Source organism: Macrobrachium rosenbergii, chromosome 16, assembly GCF_040412425.1.
Source record: "Macrobrachium rosenbergii isolate ZJJX-2024 chromosome 16, ASM4041242v1, whole genome shotgun sequence".
NCBI lineage: Eukaryota > Metazoa > Arthropoda > Malacostraca > Decapoda > Palaemonidae > Macrobrachium > Macrobrachium rosenbergii.
The window spans coordinates 10,081,226-10,099,442 of NC_089756.1; the positions used below are offsets into that span (position 1 = coordinate 10,081,226).

The window sequence follows — 18,217 nt, forward strand, 5'->3', positions numbered from 1 at the left end:
TCAGTCATGGATTGAACGCAAATTGTTATCTGAGGTGCATTGTTGCTATATGATCCTGTTTATATTGTATTAGTGAAAATTTAATTTTTTTTTTTCCGAGTCCAATTTTTTATGCTTAGCTGCCTTATAATTTAGTGAATGGGTCCAACTTTTGATGTTTAGCTGTTGTGCAATTTAGCAAATTATTCAACTTCTGATGTTTAACTGTGATCTTGTTTAGTGAATGGTTCGAACTTTTGATGTTTAGCTGTGGTCTAATTTAGTGAATGATAATTCAGCTTGTTTTTATGAATAGGAAGTCGACACATTTTCACCAAATTCATAACAGAAACAAAACTACATTAAAACTTATTTTTGGTTCCGATTGCTTTTTAGATTAGGTACGTGTCAGTTTTACATAACCCCCGAAAAAATCATCATCATATCTCACATTTAAACAGTTGAAAGATTAAGCTGTCCCAATATACTCATCCCTTAGATCTAAAGCTTATCGTCAGCTCGACATTGATTTACTTCGGTTGGGTCTTTTCTGTGATTGAACATCTGTTTACAAGCACTTGAAAGCCAGGGACACTCGATCCTTATCACTCGAACAGTGCGATTACGAATCTGTGATTTCATTTCTTCAGATAAAAAAAAAAGAAAAAGCAAGGTCTTTAAATTATGTGACTGTTGAATGAAGTAATGTTTTGTTTATGCAAGGTGCACCGATAGCATAGACAGTAACGTGTAAAGGGTGTATTATATTTTTCCCCTAACATTTGCCGTTCATTTATTATTATTATTATTATTATTATTATTATTATTATTATTATTATTATTATTATGTATAACGAACTGTCCAAACTTCTGTATAACTCCCTCTCCCAAACTTGCTAAGGAGATTTCCATAAATAGATGTGAGTAATTAAAGGAAACTACAGAGAACATTAGGAGAGTAATTTTTAGGAAATTCTAGAGATAATTTACCAGGCAGTTTGATCGAAACTTGATAAGAATCTGGTTCAAAAGTTCCTGTGTTTGAGCGAGATCAATCACTGATAGTTGTTGAATATAATTATTTGCTTACTGAGATATTCACATATTCCTTTGTCAGTTCGGTTGCAGGAATGTTAACCACTCGCCTAGATTATTCAGCGTCTCGACACAGAACAACAAAGCCCGTATCGTATTTCTCTCTCTCTCTCTCTCTCTCTCTCTCTCTCTCTCTCTCTCTCTCTCTCTGTACTTAGTGTATTTCTTGTTCTTTTTTCAATGAGAGCTTTTAACAATAAGGGAGTCTATATTATATGGGTACCCATTCATTCAGAAAGCCTAACGTCTTTGCATGAAGATTCAGTTACTGATTGATTGATGTCTTTAACTGGGGTCACCACTGCGTGAGGATGAAGTTAGTTGCACGTGATAGATTTACTTATTAATTGAATGATATCTTTAGCTGGCGTCACACCACGTGAGGAGGACGCCACTTGCACGTGTGGCATGTAGGACTGCGGAAGAATACTTAATTTATTCCGGTCACAAACACCAGCGGTTGTTTACGCTCTGGTTATAGGCTGTTGTTATTGTTGCTGTAAGCTGCAGGGTAACTATCATGGGTTGTTTTTCATTTTTCATTATTATTATTTTTATTCCTAAGATGAACCCTTTTCATATGGAACAAGCCCACAGGGGCCATCGACTTTTTAATTCAAGCTTCCAAAGAATATCTTTTAATTTACTTAAAACTCTCATTAATCATGTATGTCGATTGTAGACTATATCCCATATTGTCAGATAAAGTACCCTACTCTAGATATGGAATGCAGCCATATCTGATATCTAATGTTTGATATCTTTTGTTCTGAAGTAACGTTTGTGAAATCTTTCTCTTATATTAATATTATTACAGTTATAGCGAGTGCACATTGCCACATGTTCTGGTTAATATTTGCCTTGTGAAACTTAAATAACCATGGCACGATACAGGCCATTGACCCCCGCCTAAATTTGAGAGAGAGAGAGAGAGAGAGAGAGAGAGAGAGAGAGAGAGAGAGAGAGAAACTACTAATCTCTTAAACTGGAAAAGATTATCTAAGTGTCAAGTAGAATGAACGTCATGACCTCTCTCTCTCTCTCTCTCTCTCTCTCTCTCTCTCTCTCTCTCTCTCTCTCATACATGAGTCAGTCACATTCCTTGAACAAGCACATTCGTTTGCAGTTTCTTGATCAGACGTTCACTAAAAGGAAGTTTTTCGGTAAATATTAAACCTGAAGGAGTGTGCAGGTTACGTGCTGTAGAAATCGTAGACAAAACGGTTGGTTAATTATCAGACAGTAACAGCGTTTATTTATTTACTTATTTGATTATTTATGAGTGATGACAGATGTCATCTCGCCGATCTTATTAATGAGGCTTGTACAGTACAACTTCTTCGTTTCTCTCTCTCTCTCTCTCTCTCTCTCTCTCTCTCTCTCTCTCTCTCTCTCTCTCTCTCATGCCTCCCGGATGTTTTTGCATATCAGCGGATGCAGAGAATATGTGACCGCTCCTGTAATACTTAAGTCGCAGTTTTGATTGTTTAAAGTATTTAAATCACTTAAGTATGTAAGAGCATTACGCGCCCCCTAGGAAGCTTTTTTTACTGCAAAAAAGTTTTGCAAAACTAGTTACAAAATCGTGAAGGCAAACGCATACTTAAAAAAGACCAATGGATTTAAAAGATCCAGAAAAACGCAGTTGTGTGAGATTTTTATTTTCTTGTGCAATCACAAGATTTTGAAGCAAACAAATACTTAAAAAGACCAAGACTTTCAGTATCTAGAAAGAACACAGTTGCTAGTGAAATATAAAGTAAATTAGGCAACTGAGTTTTTAGTTTTCTGAAAAGAAAACTATTGTGCCGGCGTTGTCTGTCCTTCCACATTTTTTCTGTCCGTACTTTTTTCTGTCCGCACTTTTTCTGTCCGCCCTCAGATCTTAAAAACTACTTAGGCTAGAGGGCTGCAAATTGGTATGTTGATCATCCACCCTCCAATCATCAAACATACCAAATTACAGCCCTGTAGCCTCAGTAGTTTTTATTGTTTTTCAGGTTAAAGTTAACCATAATCGTGCGTCTGGCAACGATATAGGCCAGGCCACCTCCGAGCTGTGGTTAAAGATTCATGGGCTGCGGCTCATACAGCATTATACCGAGACCACCGAAAGATAGATCTATTTTCGTTGGCCTTGATTATACGATGTACAGAAAACTCGATTGCGCCGAAGAAACTTTGGCTCGTATTTTACTTTTTTTTTATTTCAAGGCTCTTAAGCTTATCATGTCATTACGACACTTGGCACTTTGAATTTCGGTTTCTTTGTTTAAATATTTTCAGTGGCTGAATTTTTTTTAATGTAAATTGGTTGATTCATCGTTTATTGGAAGTACTGTATAGCTATTTACATGAATGTTAAAAGAGTGAGATAAACTTTTGGTTATCTGTCCTCCCGAGAGGTTAGTGCTGTTAGAGCGCCTCACGCGGTGCTCTGTAGGTATTACTTAAGGTTCTTTGCAGCCTCCCTTTGGCCCCTAGCTGCAGCCCCTTCCATTCCCTTTACTGTACCTCCGTTCATGTTTCTCTTCCATCTTACTTTCCACCCTCTCCTAATAATCGTTTCATAGTGCAGCTGTGAGGTTTTCCTTCTGTTACACCTTTAAAACCTTTTTATTCTCAATTTCCCTTTCAGCGCTGAATGATCTCATAGGTCCTAGTACTTGGTTCCTGGCCTAAATTCTATATTCCATTCCATTATCTGTCCTCATTGGTAGATAACGTTAATTTCGATATCACATAAGATGGTTAGCTTTCGTTATGTAATTTTGTCCTTGGTTACGAAATAAAAGTACATCACAAGTTTAAAAGGAAAGTGCAGCTGTGATAGTGTGACTATATACATGTCAGTTTTATGAATGAATTTTACGATACATACTGTAGCAGAATGCATTGTAGTCTTACAAAATGACTTATTTTAATACACAAAAATGTAAAAATTCCAGAATTAATGAATAACCACACATTGCACTTGATGCGCGTCACTGTAGTCCTGAGTTCTTGTCTTCCGTGGTTCGAGCCCACGGGACGACGAACTTATTACCAACTAAAAAAAAAAAATTCCCCTTCAGGTGACATGTATGAAAATATATTACCGAGGCAGAGCGAATTGGATATCAAACGACATTTGTAGCTTAATGCTTGTATATGAATCACGGTGATGTGGTAAAATTCAATCAAATATAGTGTGTGTATATATATATATATATATATATATATATATATATATATATATATATATATATATATATATATATATATATATATATATATATGTATGTATGTATATATAGTGTATGTATGTCGCATTTATTTTCTAGGTAAAGTGTTTTGGAGACATTTTCATTTTCTATTGTAGAAAACGCCATTGCTGGTAATTTTCACTGAATTTGTGTTTCATATTTTTTTTACAGAAAATTCCTTTTGATAAGATTTTTATTTATTTTTTACTTATTTATGCCTTTGAGAATAACACCGTCACTTATAGTCATCAGGAACTTCGTAGTTTTTGTAGTTACTGACAATCGCTCCAAATCGTCCCATTATCAGTGGGCATCTCACATTGCTTGACCCATATTTGTAATCTTTGAACCCACTAACCATTGCCTGTCGATGCCCCTCGTTATTTTTCATTTGTATTTTATCACCAGCAGCAATTGACCCTCTTCAAAGGTTCGCTTCTCTTGCACTATCTTCAGTGAGTCGGTACACCTGACCGCGGCGCCTGCAAGGTTCTTTGCAGCGTCCCTTGGGCCCCTTGCTGCAACCTCTTACATTCCTTTTACTGTAACTTCGTTCATATTCTCTGCCTTCCATCTTACTTTCCACCCTCTCTTAACAGTTATTTCATAGGGCAAGTGCGAGATTTTCTTACTGTTACACTTTTCAGACCTTTTTACTCTCAATTTCCCTTTTATCGCTGATTGACATCATAGGTCCGAAGCGCTTGGCCTTTGGTCCAGATTTTATACTCCATTCCATATGTATGGGATACTCTTATCTGGCATCTCTTCGGCTGTCATCATCATCTCTCCCGTATCTTTTTGACCCGAAGGTGCTTCTTATCTGCAGACGGGTTGCTGGTGAGTTGTTCACTGTCGACACCGTTAGCTGATTATGATACCTGTTCTGTTTTTTTTTTTTTCGGGGGAAGGGGGAGAGGGATTAAAGGGAATAGCGGATGGGGGGTGGGGAAGGGTGGCCAGGAAGCCGTTCCCAGCCACTATGGCATCTTTTTTCTAGCTTTGCTTCCCAACAGGTCTTAATCAAGGCCGTTCTCTCCTGAAAACCCGTTTCTTAAAACCAGGTCTGAGGACTATGTTTGTTGGAGGTAGCCTACATCAGATATGGAGTAGAATATTCACTTAATGTTCCCATTTATTCAGTTTTTTACCAAAATTTCTTCATATTTTGCTGGTAACGATAATAGCTGACTTATGTAGTTGTCAGTCACTTTGCGGATTACCCTTAATATGACTTCGTAAATGAATTCATCATTTGAATATATTCATGTTATTCTATTTTCCGAAGAACCAACGGAAATTTTGTGATATTTGGGAGCTGTCTAAACCTTTCTTCAGTATTTCGTTTGGATAAAATCATTATTTGTTGCTGTTTGTGCATAGTACATGTAATTTCTGTTCCTGTTTTGTTTTGTTTTGGAAATGGAAGTGGCTTGGTGCCTGCAGCCCATTCTTTAAACAAATATAGTTCATGAGAAGGAAAGGATAACACAATTTAGACTCTTGACACAATTAAAACGAAATGACAGGGGACAATCAATCAATTATTATAGTTTTTGGAAATTAAATATTTTCTCCATGGTAACTGTATTTGTGCATCATATGGCAATCGTGAAACCTTACCATATACTGTTTCAGTCAATATAAACATGGCAGTATTAGTCACATCTGTGGTTTGTGGAACGCACTCTTCCCTGATAATCTAATCATTTCGGGAGTGTTTTAATTTGCCCGGAGTGTTAACCGAGTCAGTATTGATATCATTTATGCCACGGGTATACAAATTTTGTTGTAACTTTATTTCGACACTGAAGCAACCATTTCTGATTAGGACTAAATGTTACTTAATTCTCTTTCCAGTGACCTGATTAGGCCTATGTTGCCTTTATCAAAAGTGATTGCTTAAGTCTCTCTCTCTCTCTCTCTCTCTCTCTCTCTCTCTCTCTCTCTCTGTATTGAGTAGTTTTGTATTGCCACGTGACTTTAGGAACAGCTACATTCGGGCCCAAGTACTTTTGCCAAAAATTTGCTGAAGAGGCATTTCCATAGATTTGGGATAATACAAAGATTAATTACGATTTATGAATATGAATATAAAAATAAAGGTTGTGTTGTGTCACCCACGGTGTAGAGCAGTAGTTTACGTTAACAAAATCATCACAATGATGAATATATGCACAGCGCTTGGTTGCTTGTACTATAGCATATTTTCTCTTAGGGTAATTTACCTTGAATGTTGTGATCATTTCTATCGGTACAAATCACGGAGGAGTGATTAATTGTGAAACGTGATGGATGAACTTTTTCCTTTTTTCTTTTTTATTATCGATTGATAAGGAGCTCTGTCGCTTATCGGCTGACAATACAATGAAGTGGTATCAATCTGTGGTTAGGGCTAGTGTCAGCAACTGGTGGTTTTATCGTCCAAACCGGCACCGCTGGTTTTGGTGAGAACTCTCTATATAATTCACGGTGATGAATAATCCTCTCAATTCTCCAGGTATTTAGAGCAAGATTTTTTTTCATTTCGTAAAGTGAACTGAACTTTCAAGTTAACGGACTTTGCTGAAACTCACGAAGTCAGTTGAAGGAACACTGTCACTCACTAACAAGTTCGGAACTTGAACCGGGAAAGAGAATATTGTTTTCCATTTTGAGTTGCTCGTTGGCATTTTAATGAAAGTCTTCAAGATGAAGATCCCACACCTTGACCGGACCACCATCAACGTGATCATTCTTGGTCTAGCTTTCATGTTCATCTTCACATCCTTTCAGACGCAAGGAAATATGCAGGTAAGGATTAGCTCCCTTACAAGGGAGTTCTCTAGCTCCCCCTTTACCAAGGGCTTCTCGGTACTCCTTTTCCAAAGGCGTGACACATCATGACTTTAGAAATATATATATATATATATATATATATATATATATATATATATATATATATATATATATATATATATGTATATATATATATATATTTATATATATATATATATATATATATATTTTTATATATATATATATATATATATATATATATATATATATATATATATATATATATATATATATATATATATATATAACAAGAGCACGTGTTTCACAGAAATAAATTTCTGACTCGCATCGGGATCAAACCTCAGTCTCCCAAATTAAAGGGTCAGTCTGTAGCGCCCTGTCCTTTCATTTGAGAGACTTGGGTTGATCCTGATGTGAGTTATATATATATATATATATATATATATATATATATATATATATATATATATATATATATATATATATATATATATATAACAGTTTCATTAGCTACCCTCTCTAAAAGAAACTACATTTATATAAATTTTTATGCAAACAGTATGTGTTAATTCTGATACATGTAATGTATGTATATCCTACATATTAAGTCAAACAATAATTACCTGTTTATATTAATGTGTTGGTTTTTTTATTATAATTACTAAACCTGTGTTTATTTTTTAACATTTTCATCTATAATTGGTTTGATAGCATCTGCTGGTAAAATAACCAAAATAACAAGCCGTGCTAATTTGCATCATTTCTGTCAAGTAGTCTGACGGGTTTGAAGTTATTAAAACAGTAGAGTTTTGTCATTTTTTGACCGTCTCTGTGTCCTTTTCACCCATTGGCTCCTTAACTGACACAGTCTAATGATAACAAAATGCTTATTTGTATTATTCACGGAGTTCGCTTGCAAAGGTACTTAAAGCGATGCTTCACGTGGTAAGTGTTCATTTTTTCTGTGATTTTTGTATGGCCTTGAAAACGATCCAGTTAGTCTTCGAAGATTTATTGACAGGTAAGTTAATTAGATAAACGATTCGTTATTGATCACAAAATGTCCATTTGCTTTCAACAAACGCTTTGCTCAAAATGAATGTTAATGACAAGTCTTTACTGTAGTGAATTTTTTCAGTTTTGTCCGTAGTAAAGAGAGACTGATTGTATGTGTGTGTGTGTGTGTGTGTGTGTGTGTGTGTGTGTGTGTGTGTGTGTGTGTGTGTGTGTGTGTGTGTGAGAGAGAGAGAGAGAGAGAGAGAGAGAGAGAGAGAGAGAGAGAGAGAGAGAGAGAAAAGGTGGGGGAATTGCATGTGCCCGAGTGAGAGAGAGAAATTGAATGGGTGTGTTTATGTATATGTGTATGTGTATGTGTATGTGAGAGAGAGGGGGGGGGGACTGGATGTGCCTGGGTGAGAGAGAGAAATTGAATGGGTGTGTTTATGTATATTTGTATGTGAGAGAGAGAGAGAGTATTTTCCATTCTTCTTAATTATTAACTATCCGTCTTGTTTAAAACGAACAAATTATGTGCCATAACATCAGAGATCCGTCGTAATCTTAACGACTCGGCTGATGACGTAACCACCAGAAAATCAACCCGCTTATGTTGTCAGTCGTCTTGATAATGAGGATTTGTCTTGACGTTACCAGACCCCATCAGTCATGCATTGCAGGATACCTCTTCAATCACTCCTTGTCTTAACTGGCATCGTCACCCAACGCTTTAAGAATATTGGGATATTTCCTATAAATGGTGACCCCCAGCGTTTTAACCCGGTGTGTATCCACCTTTGCGGCGTGTTTAGTACAAGCCCGTTGGGGATTACTGTAAAAATATAAACAAAAGACTGTAAATATCATAAAGATAATGACCCCCAAGAAATATTAGTCATAGATAACGACCCCCGAAAACCCTTGGGGGTCACTATCTAGAAAGATCCGAAAATTGGTATTTTTGTTTATTGTTTAGAGAAAAATGAGTCTCTTAGTTACACCGTTTAAAAATGTGATTCGTAGGAATTTAGTCATTTTCCATCGCTACTAATATTGTTAGTTATCTGTTAATAATCTATTCTACTACTGTCAGAATTTTCACATTAGTAGTTTTCATTGGTATAATGAAATGGACAAAAAAAAATCCAAAGTTAAGTATGGTACATTTATTTAAAAGTAAATCTCTACAGAGAGCTGTCGGGAATCTGTAGAGATCTATTTTTTAAATACATGTACCCATACATAACTGTGAATATGTTTCTCCACTCCTAATGCTACAATTTACTAGACTCGGGACGTGAGTAGTGTCCACTATTGATATTGTTCACTGGAAGTTCGTTCGTTCATGAGAGAATAAAAAAAAAAATAAGTATTGACAGTTACTGCAAGTAAAGGCAATCCTCTTAGTCTTGTGTCAATACGCAGACTTATTCTTACGCACATATAATTATATTTTGAAGACCTTATCATGTAAATCATTATAATTATATTTTGAAGACCTTATCATTTAAATCCCGAAACTCCCAGTTATTTCTTTATCAGAAATAACCGAAAGTTTTGTTGTAAATCATTTCTATCCTCGATAACTTTTTTCACCCTCAGAGATAACATTGATATGTGGTCACTGATTGTGGTAATATTAGTATTTTGTTGTTTGTGATAAATGATTGCATTGATGGGATGACCATGCATTTCAACACTGATATTATTACGTACTTTTTATCTTGATGTTGGTTTTGGTATGATTAGGTAAAAGTAATTATTATTCTTGATTCTTTTACGCGTTAACCGGTTTACTTATTGTGGTAAAAGTCACTTCTGTAAGTGAACATTCTTTTATGCATCTTTTTGCTTCCTTTCCTGATTTCCTTGAATTTTAGCATTTCTCGTCCTTGAAGAGGGGGAGGGGTGGTGGCCTGAGCCCCACCCTTCAACCACCCTCCTTTTTTCGTCAAACCCATGGGGCGACCCCCTCCCCCACTCTAATTGAGTGTTTCAAGTTGCCCGTTCTTCTGGCTTTTCAGTGTTGTTAAGTGTATTTCAAACTAATAACCCCCCCCTTTTGTAATATTTCACTTTGGAAAAGTCAGTCTCACTGTTAATCGTAATAAGTTCTGAACAAGAAATAATTGGATAATTTTTTATATTCGTACTTTTAAGTCATGATTTAATTTTCAGTATAGAACTTACAAAAGGAAATTGAAAATGATACTACTAAGAGTTTGCCTAATGCTTTTTTACAAAAATAAGTTTTTTGACAGTGACTTTATTTGCTTATTTTTCTTTTGCATCGTGAAGGTTGAGGGATACACACACACACACACACACACACACATATATACACACACACACACACATATATATATATATATATATATATATATATATATATATATATATATATATATATATATATATATACATATATACACACACACATATATATATATATATATATATATATATATATATATATATATATATATATATATATATATATATATATATATATATATATATAGGTTTATATATTGAGGAAAACTTGTTCATGTGATATATGTTTAGTTTGTATACCATTTCGTCACTAAATATAATTTTCTGCTTTGTTGTTTCATTACCATTATCATTACTATTCAAAATGAAGAAGTATTTATTTGGTATAGGCTTATAAGACTATTACCTTACAAAACAAACTTGCGGAATGGAGCGCTGGTCCATAAAAGCAAGAAGAAAATAAAAAAAATAAGTAAGATTAAGAAGTAAGCATGGAGAAACTATAACAAATACTGTAGTTGTTTCATTACCAAAGACTTTCCTCAGCATTGCAAATCCACTTATATGAGTGATAGTATATCGTCTTGGACAAGATCCCTATACCTACATGAACTAGATTCAGTCTTGCGCATCCCGCCGCTCATTTGGTTGTGCTATATTCGTCAGTGTCCAAATTAGGGTATTCCAGGGACGTCTTCTGTTGGTGAATGGAATGTTAGTGTCATCATTTTCCCTCATCATTTTCCCCCTTCATTATTGAGTTGTTTTTTTTTTTTTTTCACCCACAGAAAAAACTTGGAATAGAAAGAAGTGTGACTCCCTTCTAATTTTTAGTTTTTCTTTTTTTCCAAAGTATGTTGTCACTCTTCGTTTCACTTATACAAGTTTTTTTTCACAAGTATTGTGATTCCATGTTTCATTTTGAGATTTATAAAATTTAAAAAATAATAAAATTTAGGCCGTTATTTACATCATGTAAATGTATAACATTTAGGCTGATATTTACACTGATTTTATTACCAGAAATTCCCGTTAATTGCTGTGTAGTAATAAAATTGTGAATGACAAAATGTACAATTTTACTTAAAGCATTGTTTGTAAAGATAAGATTCCACAGTCTCACGGTCAATTTTGCAGAGTGACATAACACAAACTAGCTGAAGAAATAAGGAGAAAGGAAGTTGACGAATTATTTATTGACATAAAAACCTTTTGTCATTGAGACATTTACTTCTGTCCACTGTATAGATACTATTGCCCCTTACGCTCGTAAAGTTTTGATAAAAAAGATGATAACCGGCAATAATTAAGGAATGGAGTGGCTGATAACTCTTCCTCTCTCACGTTTTTTGTTATCGGCCCTCCTCCTGGAGTCTTTCGGTACTGCGTCTTTAACCGCCTTTTACTGTGCTGTAGTTTTTTTTTTTTTTTTCTAGTTTCATGGCGACGATTAACAGATACTATTTAGTTTTACGGGCTGCTCTCGACATTGCCTTAGGCTAGGTTAATACGGCAACAAGTAGCAAGTCTGTATTTAGCGGGTGCATTTAAAAAGGAAAGGCCGTCATTGTTGCATTTTATTTAGCTTTTTACTTATCATTATACCATTTTATTGGCTTTTTTTCCAAACCGATATTACATTTTCTCTGCACCTTCTTAAACCCTAGTTACTTATGTCCACATTTTGCGTTTTCCAAAACCATCATTCCATTTCTGCGCAAGTTCATTTGTTTTGCCGGAACCATTTTTACACTTTCTCTGCATTCTCTGTTTTCTTTCGCAGCAAGTGGTGATCAACAGCATCAAGCATGACGATTCGAGTTTCCAAGGGTCGGGATACATTTCCCTCGCCGTCATCTACGCAGTCTTCGCCACCTTCAACTGGCTGGCTCCGTCGTGCCTCAGTTTCCTGGGCCCGAAATTCACCATGATCTTTGGAGGGATCACCTATGCGTAAGTCTATAACGAGTTAAAAAAAAAAAAACTATATAAATAGGAAGTGGAGACGTCTCAGTACTTGTAGCTGCTCATGGTACATTTAGTTGGTGACGTTAGAGCCTCTCTGTTACGGAAGTAGAATGTTCTCCTACCTTGGTAAAACTTGATTTCTTTCTTGCCGTGGGTTTAACCGCTCTAGCTCAGTCATCAGGCTGAAGGAGTTGGGACTTACGTCATCATTTAAATGTGTTCAATTCATTTCCTTATTCACAAAATATATACAACATTATCTAGGTCTTGTCCCATATCGGAAACTATTTTTGAAAATGTCCCTCTGTAGCTATAGTTTTTTGGGGAGTAGTTCTTGTTTTTTGTCTATTCTAATGATCCCGATAATTGTATAGTTCGCCATTCTAGTCATTCCTGTTCCGTTCTCTGCATTCTCTGTTTGTAAAGTCTACGGCCCAGATTGTATTCCTGCATAATTCCTTCAGAAAATTTTGGATGAACTGGCTCACGTGTTTACTCTCACTTTTGCATTATTATTAATGCATTAACCCAGCTTTCCAAAACATACACATTGGCTCTGGTTACACTAGGCAAAAAGATGTGTTTGGTATTTAGTACTAAAGCCCAGTCGATGGGTCTATTCAGGCTTAATGTAAAAGTTGACTTTTATGATCCATCAGGCAGTTATTCTTATGACATTAATTACGACTCGTGGAAAGTCTTAAATAAATACTTCATCCTAATGCCAGGTCCCAATATATTCTTATCGTATTAGTGGACTTCACTGCTTTTTATTTGTCATTGTATAACTTGAAGTAATATAATTTATTTTAGACTGTTTAAAGTACTGTAGCGTATGTATTTTTTCCTTCTTTTTCTTGCTTTTCAAATCTTCCCCTGCCCTTAAAATTTTTTAAAATTTTGCCAGCTTTCCGATATTTTGTATGATTTAATGATTTTAATGATAAATTTGACATATATGTAATTTTATTATATATATACATACATATATATATATATATATATATATATATATATATATATATATATATTATATATATATATATATATATATGTGTGTATGTATCTGAAAATTCAGATTACTTGTGTGTATATCTGTGAAAACATCAGCTTACTTGTGTATATAATTTAAAACATATTTTCACGTTTATATTTATACTGTAATGTAGAATATGTATATATATATATATATATATATATATATATATATATATATATATATATATATATATATATATATATAATGTATGTATGTGTGTGTGTATCCATGCATGTTATTGAAAATTCACTTTACTTTAGTAGCTCACTTTCAATGTCTGCTTCCCATCTTTTTGCAGGATATTTATAGCAGGGTTCCTTTACCCCAAAACTTGGATTCTGTATCTAACGTCTGTGCTGATTGGTGCTGGAGCCGCTCTGATTTGGACGGGCCAGGGAAATTACCTGACGCTGATGTCAGATCAGACAACCATCTCCAGAAACTCAGGAATATTCTGGGCTATGTTGCAAAGCAGGTGAGGCCCTCCACCCCCAAGAGTTTTTATATATAGTGTATTAATTGGTTTTCATCCATACAATATAATTTATTTTTCTGTGTTTAATTTAACAGACTTTAAGAAAGAAAAGTAAAACAATATTAATTTTGTCTTTTTGATACAAAACAATAATCTAAAGCTGATGATATTAGAATCTAAAACATACAGTATCAAAATTTAAGAAAATTGTATCTCTTAGTATTAGAATGTATGTGTCATTTTAATATTCATTGTTGGAATGAATGAAGCTGAAGGAAATTGCTCTTGTAAAAATCAAATGCTTTTTTTTTTTGTTCTAGAGTTGTGCTGTTGAAATATTTTCCTTTGTGTCATGTACTATGTCCTTTTTTACTACAAAATGAATTTGTAGCAGAAATTTGGTATTATGAGTGAATAAGAGAAACAAATAATTGAAATACAGAATAAAACTCAAGGACCGAAATAATGACAGCTCTGATTATTTTGGCAAAAGAGAATAAAGAATTAATAAATCTTGTTCTGCGAGTACTTTTATAGACTTTGTAACAAAAAACATGTTTTTTTTTTAATTATCGCCAAACTTTGCACAAATTAGCCAGTGCTGGTGCTCGTGTTATCGTTTCAACAGAAAGGGATTTTGATTTTACAGTATAGAAAAGCATACTGTCACATCAGCAAAATGCTGGCGATAGTATGCAGAGAAGGTACTAGAAAATGCAATCATGCATGAACACCATAACTCGCAAATCATCAACAAAGATGTACGCTATCACCTGTGATGTTTTTCCTTCTAGCATGTTGTTCGGTAACATCTTCGTCTTCTACCAGTTCATGGGCAAAGAGCACATCGACCTCCACACGCGAACCGTCGTGTTCATCGTTTTAACAATCGTAGCTGTTATAGGTATTGGCATCATGCTCCTCCTGCCCCAGCCTGGGAGCACGGGCAGTGGGCGCACAGATGACCTGGGAGGACCTTACAATGCCCTCAAGAAGTCTTTCGCTCTGTTCAGAACAAGGGATATGCTGCTTCTCTCCCTCACTTTCTTCTATACTGGTATGTTGCTGTTGCAGCCACCTTAATCAACCTTCAACAAAACTCTCTTCTTTTGTTATTGCTGACGTAGGAAGTTTAGGACGTGGAATTGTGGAATACTATTGTGTGTGTGTGTGTGAGTTTTAAGCTTTCAGGAACTTATTATTCAACTTGTTCCTGGGTTAATGTGTGTGTGTACAGGCCGTATAAATACAAAATCACTCGGGAAAACTCAGTTACTGTTAGAGTATGACAAGTGCATTAATATTATGGCCTTGGAAGGAGTACGACATTTAATACTTAATAAGACATAAGACAGGATTAAGAGAAGACGTTGGTAGTAAAATAATAGGTACAAGTAATTGAAGGTGAAAAGAAAAGACGCTACCTTTGTTAGAAAGCTGTGATTGGATGCCCTTGGACAAGTAATAGCCGTAGAGTGTGGTCAAGGGTGGAGGACTGGTTAGGGATATGTAAATGAAGGATTTTTTTCATTCTTGAATTTCAAAATTAATAATGTAGTAAAGTAAGTGAACACTTGGCAGATTCTTATAAGTATTAAATTAAATGTTGCAAGGTGGTTAGTAATATTTAAAAAAAATACCTTAGGGCGATCAGGTCGACTTATTTTAAATGGCAATCTGTAATAGAAATTTTTCAGCTTAATTAAAGTTATGAATTTTGTGTTGAAAAGGGATGCATATATTTTTGTGTGTTTGTTTTTACATGACTGCAAGGTTTAAATGTAGTGTGAATTTTCAGCTGATTTAAGAATTCCATCTTCATCAGTATCTGCTTGTTGCCTAATATTGAGTTCATAGCAGATGAAGAAAGTGAAGACCATGAATATGTAGAAAATATTTATTTTGGGAACGTGTAAACTTGTGTTTCCAGTGACAACTTCAATTTTTTTATTGAATTTGTGAGGAGGTAACTTCTTTACATATCTTGATTTTCAGTTAGTAGATTCTTTTACATTTACAATTTGCCTTGTTAATCAGTCAGACATTGTATTTATACCGTTTCATATTCAACAGGTATCGAATTGTCATTCTTCAGTGGAGTGTACAGTGCTTGTTTGAGCAACACAGAGAGGCTGTACGACCCCAAGCGTCTGGTTGGTTTGTCTGGCATGCTCATCGGTTGCGGAGAAATCCTTGGTAAGGCTTTGTCCATCATTTAAAGTTCTTCTTAAAGTACTGTATTATCAATTAGCTCTTTATTAGCTGCAGTTCAGCATTGGGTCCTACTTCATCTTTTTATTTTTGATATATGCTTGACTCTCATTATCCCTTTGTTTGGTGTTGATGCTGCTAGGTCATTATTTTTCCATGTTGTCACATTTAGCTGTATGGTATAATCTGTTAAAATTGATAAAGACAGAAAATTAAAGCATGGTTAATTTCTTGTATTGTGATCAAAGTTATTAAAAGATTGAAGCAAGTGCATTGTTTATGTGCAGTATATAGTAGACATTGTAGGACTTACTGGCTTAAGGTATATGGATAATGCACTTAAAAACCCAGTTATCATCACCTCTCGTATACCTCTTATGCGAAGGTTGTCAGTGAAATTTTGGTATTCATCCCTTCTTGTGCTTTGTCTTCCACAAATCTCCACTTATCTCCAGCCTCCCTTCTCATAGTTCTTATCTAAGTAGGTCTGGGTCTTCCAACTCCTCTTGTGTCTAGCTGACACTGTCACATACTATTCTCCCAGGGGTTGTGTGAAGGAAATATCAAAGCCTTCTCCATCTTCCTTTCACCATTATCTCGTCTGCATATGGAACTTCCATATAATTTCTAACTGATATAATTTCTAACTGTGTCCTGCCATCTGACTCTTAATCATCTTTGTAAAACTGTATTTTCACATTGACAAAATCTTTTAGGTAAAGTTTCATTTACCTAAATTTGTTAAATGTTCTTTCAAACGGTTTTTCTTAGCTCAGTCTGTCTGGCTTTAATAATTTCTAAGGACATTACGTAGTGTTCCAAATTATCCTTTTAGTCTTCTCAACTATCTTTTTCATTCTGAGAGTTATTTTGAGGTGTACTAAAGATGTAATAATTTTTTAGTATTGTTGATGATTTTGTTGATTTTACTAGTTGCCTTATTTGCATACTAGTAGTTATTGTATTAAAGCAACACCCACCATAATGAAAATAAAAAAGAAGGCATATTGTGTAAGAAAAGAGGATGGCTCAGGAGACCAAGATATCAGTCTTTGCCTCTTTCCTCTTCTTCTTGCCACTAAATCAAAGGTGAACCAGTCAGAGAATAAATTTTTATGCCCTTTCAATTGCTTCGTGCAGATAAACCAAAGTCTCATCAGCAGCATGTTAACATATGCTGTACCATTCACTTTGAAGCTTTTATGAATGTTTGTGCATTTTGGATATGAAGATCCTTTCATTCTAATACTGTAATATTTTAATCATTCTTTTATTAATATGCATTAGCTTCATGATACCACCGAGTACACTCAAGAAACCCCTGTAGGACCAGTTCAAAGACCTTGTTTCAATGTTTGTTGCAAAGTTTGAAGCAAGGTAAACATACAGAAATTGATCAGCTAAGAAGTTAAAGACCAAAGGAAACGGATAAAAAGTAAAGGGCATAAACTAATAGTGTAGCTGGGGCTGAAGGGATGCTGCAAGGGACCCATAATACTCTACCACAAAAATCATGTTGTGTAAAGTTTTATTGCTGATTTTACAGCCAGGTCTTTGCACAAGGTCTTTTAATGTGTTTTTTAATTTCATGTTACAAAAAATATTCAGTGTGGATGACCATGTTTTACTATTTCAGGTGGTGGTGTGTTTGGAATTTTTGGGAGCAAGACTGTTAAATTTGGCCGGGATCCTATTGTTCTTCTCGGATATATTGTTCATATTATCTGCTTCTTCTTGATATTTTTAAACCTGCCCACTTACACTCCACTGAAGTCCACATCTGATCCAGCATTCCTGCCTGGTGGCCAGCCTAGGTAAGTTTTTGTTTTCCATTTGTCAGGGTGTCTTTGTTTGGATGAGTTTATGGATTGCCTTTAGAAAGTGCATTTGCTAATTTTTTTTATTGTGGCATGAGCTGCAGTGGAAAGTCTGCATTGGAATCAGAAATGTTGGTGTTTACTTACAGAAAAATTAAGAGGTTAAATATGGATGTAACCAAACGCTTTAATGTAATTTTTTTGTATGCTAAATATCAGGAATTTGAAGAGGGCCTTGATGACTATAATTAATGACAGTTTAAATTTTAAATGACATATTGTTGACAATTTGTTATTTAAAATTTTATTTGCTCTTTAG

General features: G+C 34.9%; 1 protein-coding gene across 13 annotated transcripts in view; it reads left to right on the forward strand.

Moving 5' to 3' along the window:
• The window catches only part of LOC136847085 (UNC93-like protein MFSD11), a 101,519-nt gene that overhangs the window by 81,308 nt on the left and 1,994 nt on the right, over nucleotides 1–18,217 (forward strand). For 7 of the 13 annotated variants that reach the window (XM_067118379.1, XM_067118380.1, XM_067118384.1 and 4 more), the window contains exons 2-7: nucleotides 6,820–7,112; nucleotides 12,172–12,341; nucleotides 13,694–13,870; nucleotides 14,665–14,927; nucleotides 15,944–16,066; nucleotides 17,718–17,895. In XM_067118379.1, the coding sequence (XP_066974480.1) occupies nucleotides 6,996–7,112; nucleotides 12,172–12,341; nucleotides 13,694–13,870; nucleotides 14,665–14,927; nucleotides 15,944–16,066; nucleotides 17,718–17,895 (1,028 nt within the window). In that variant the 5' untranslated portion in view covers nucleotides 6,820–6,995. The remainder of the gene's footprint in view (nucleotides 1–6,819; nucleotides 7,113–12,171; nucleotides 12,342–13,693; nucleotides 13,871–14,664; nucleotides 14,928–15,943; nucleotides 16,067–17,717; nucleotides 17,896–18,217) is intronic. The other 6 variants (XM_067118386.1, XM_067118373.1, XM_067118374.1 and 3 more) reach the window with 1 other exon arrangement.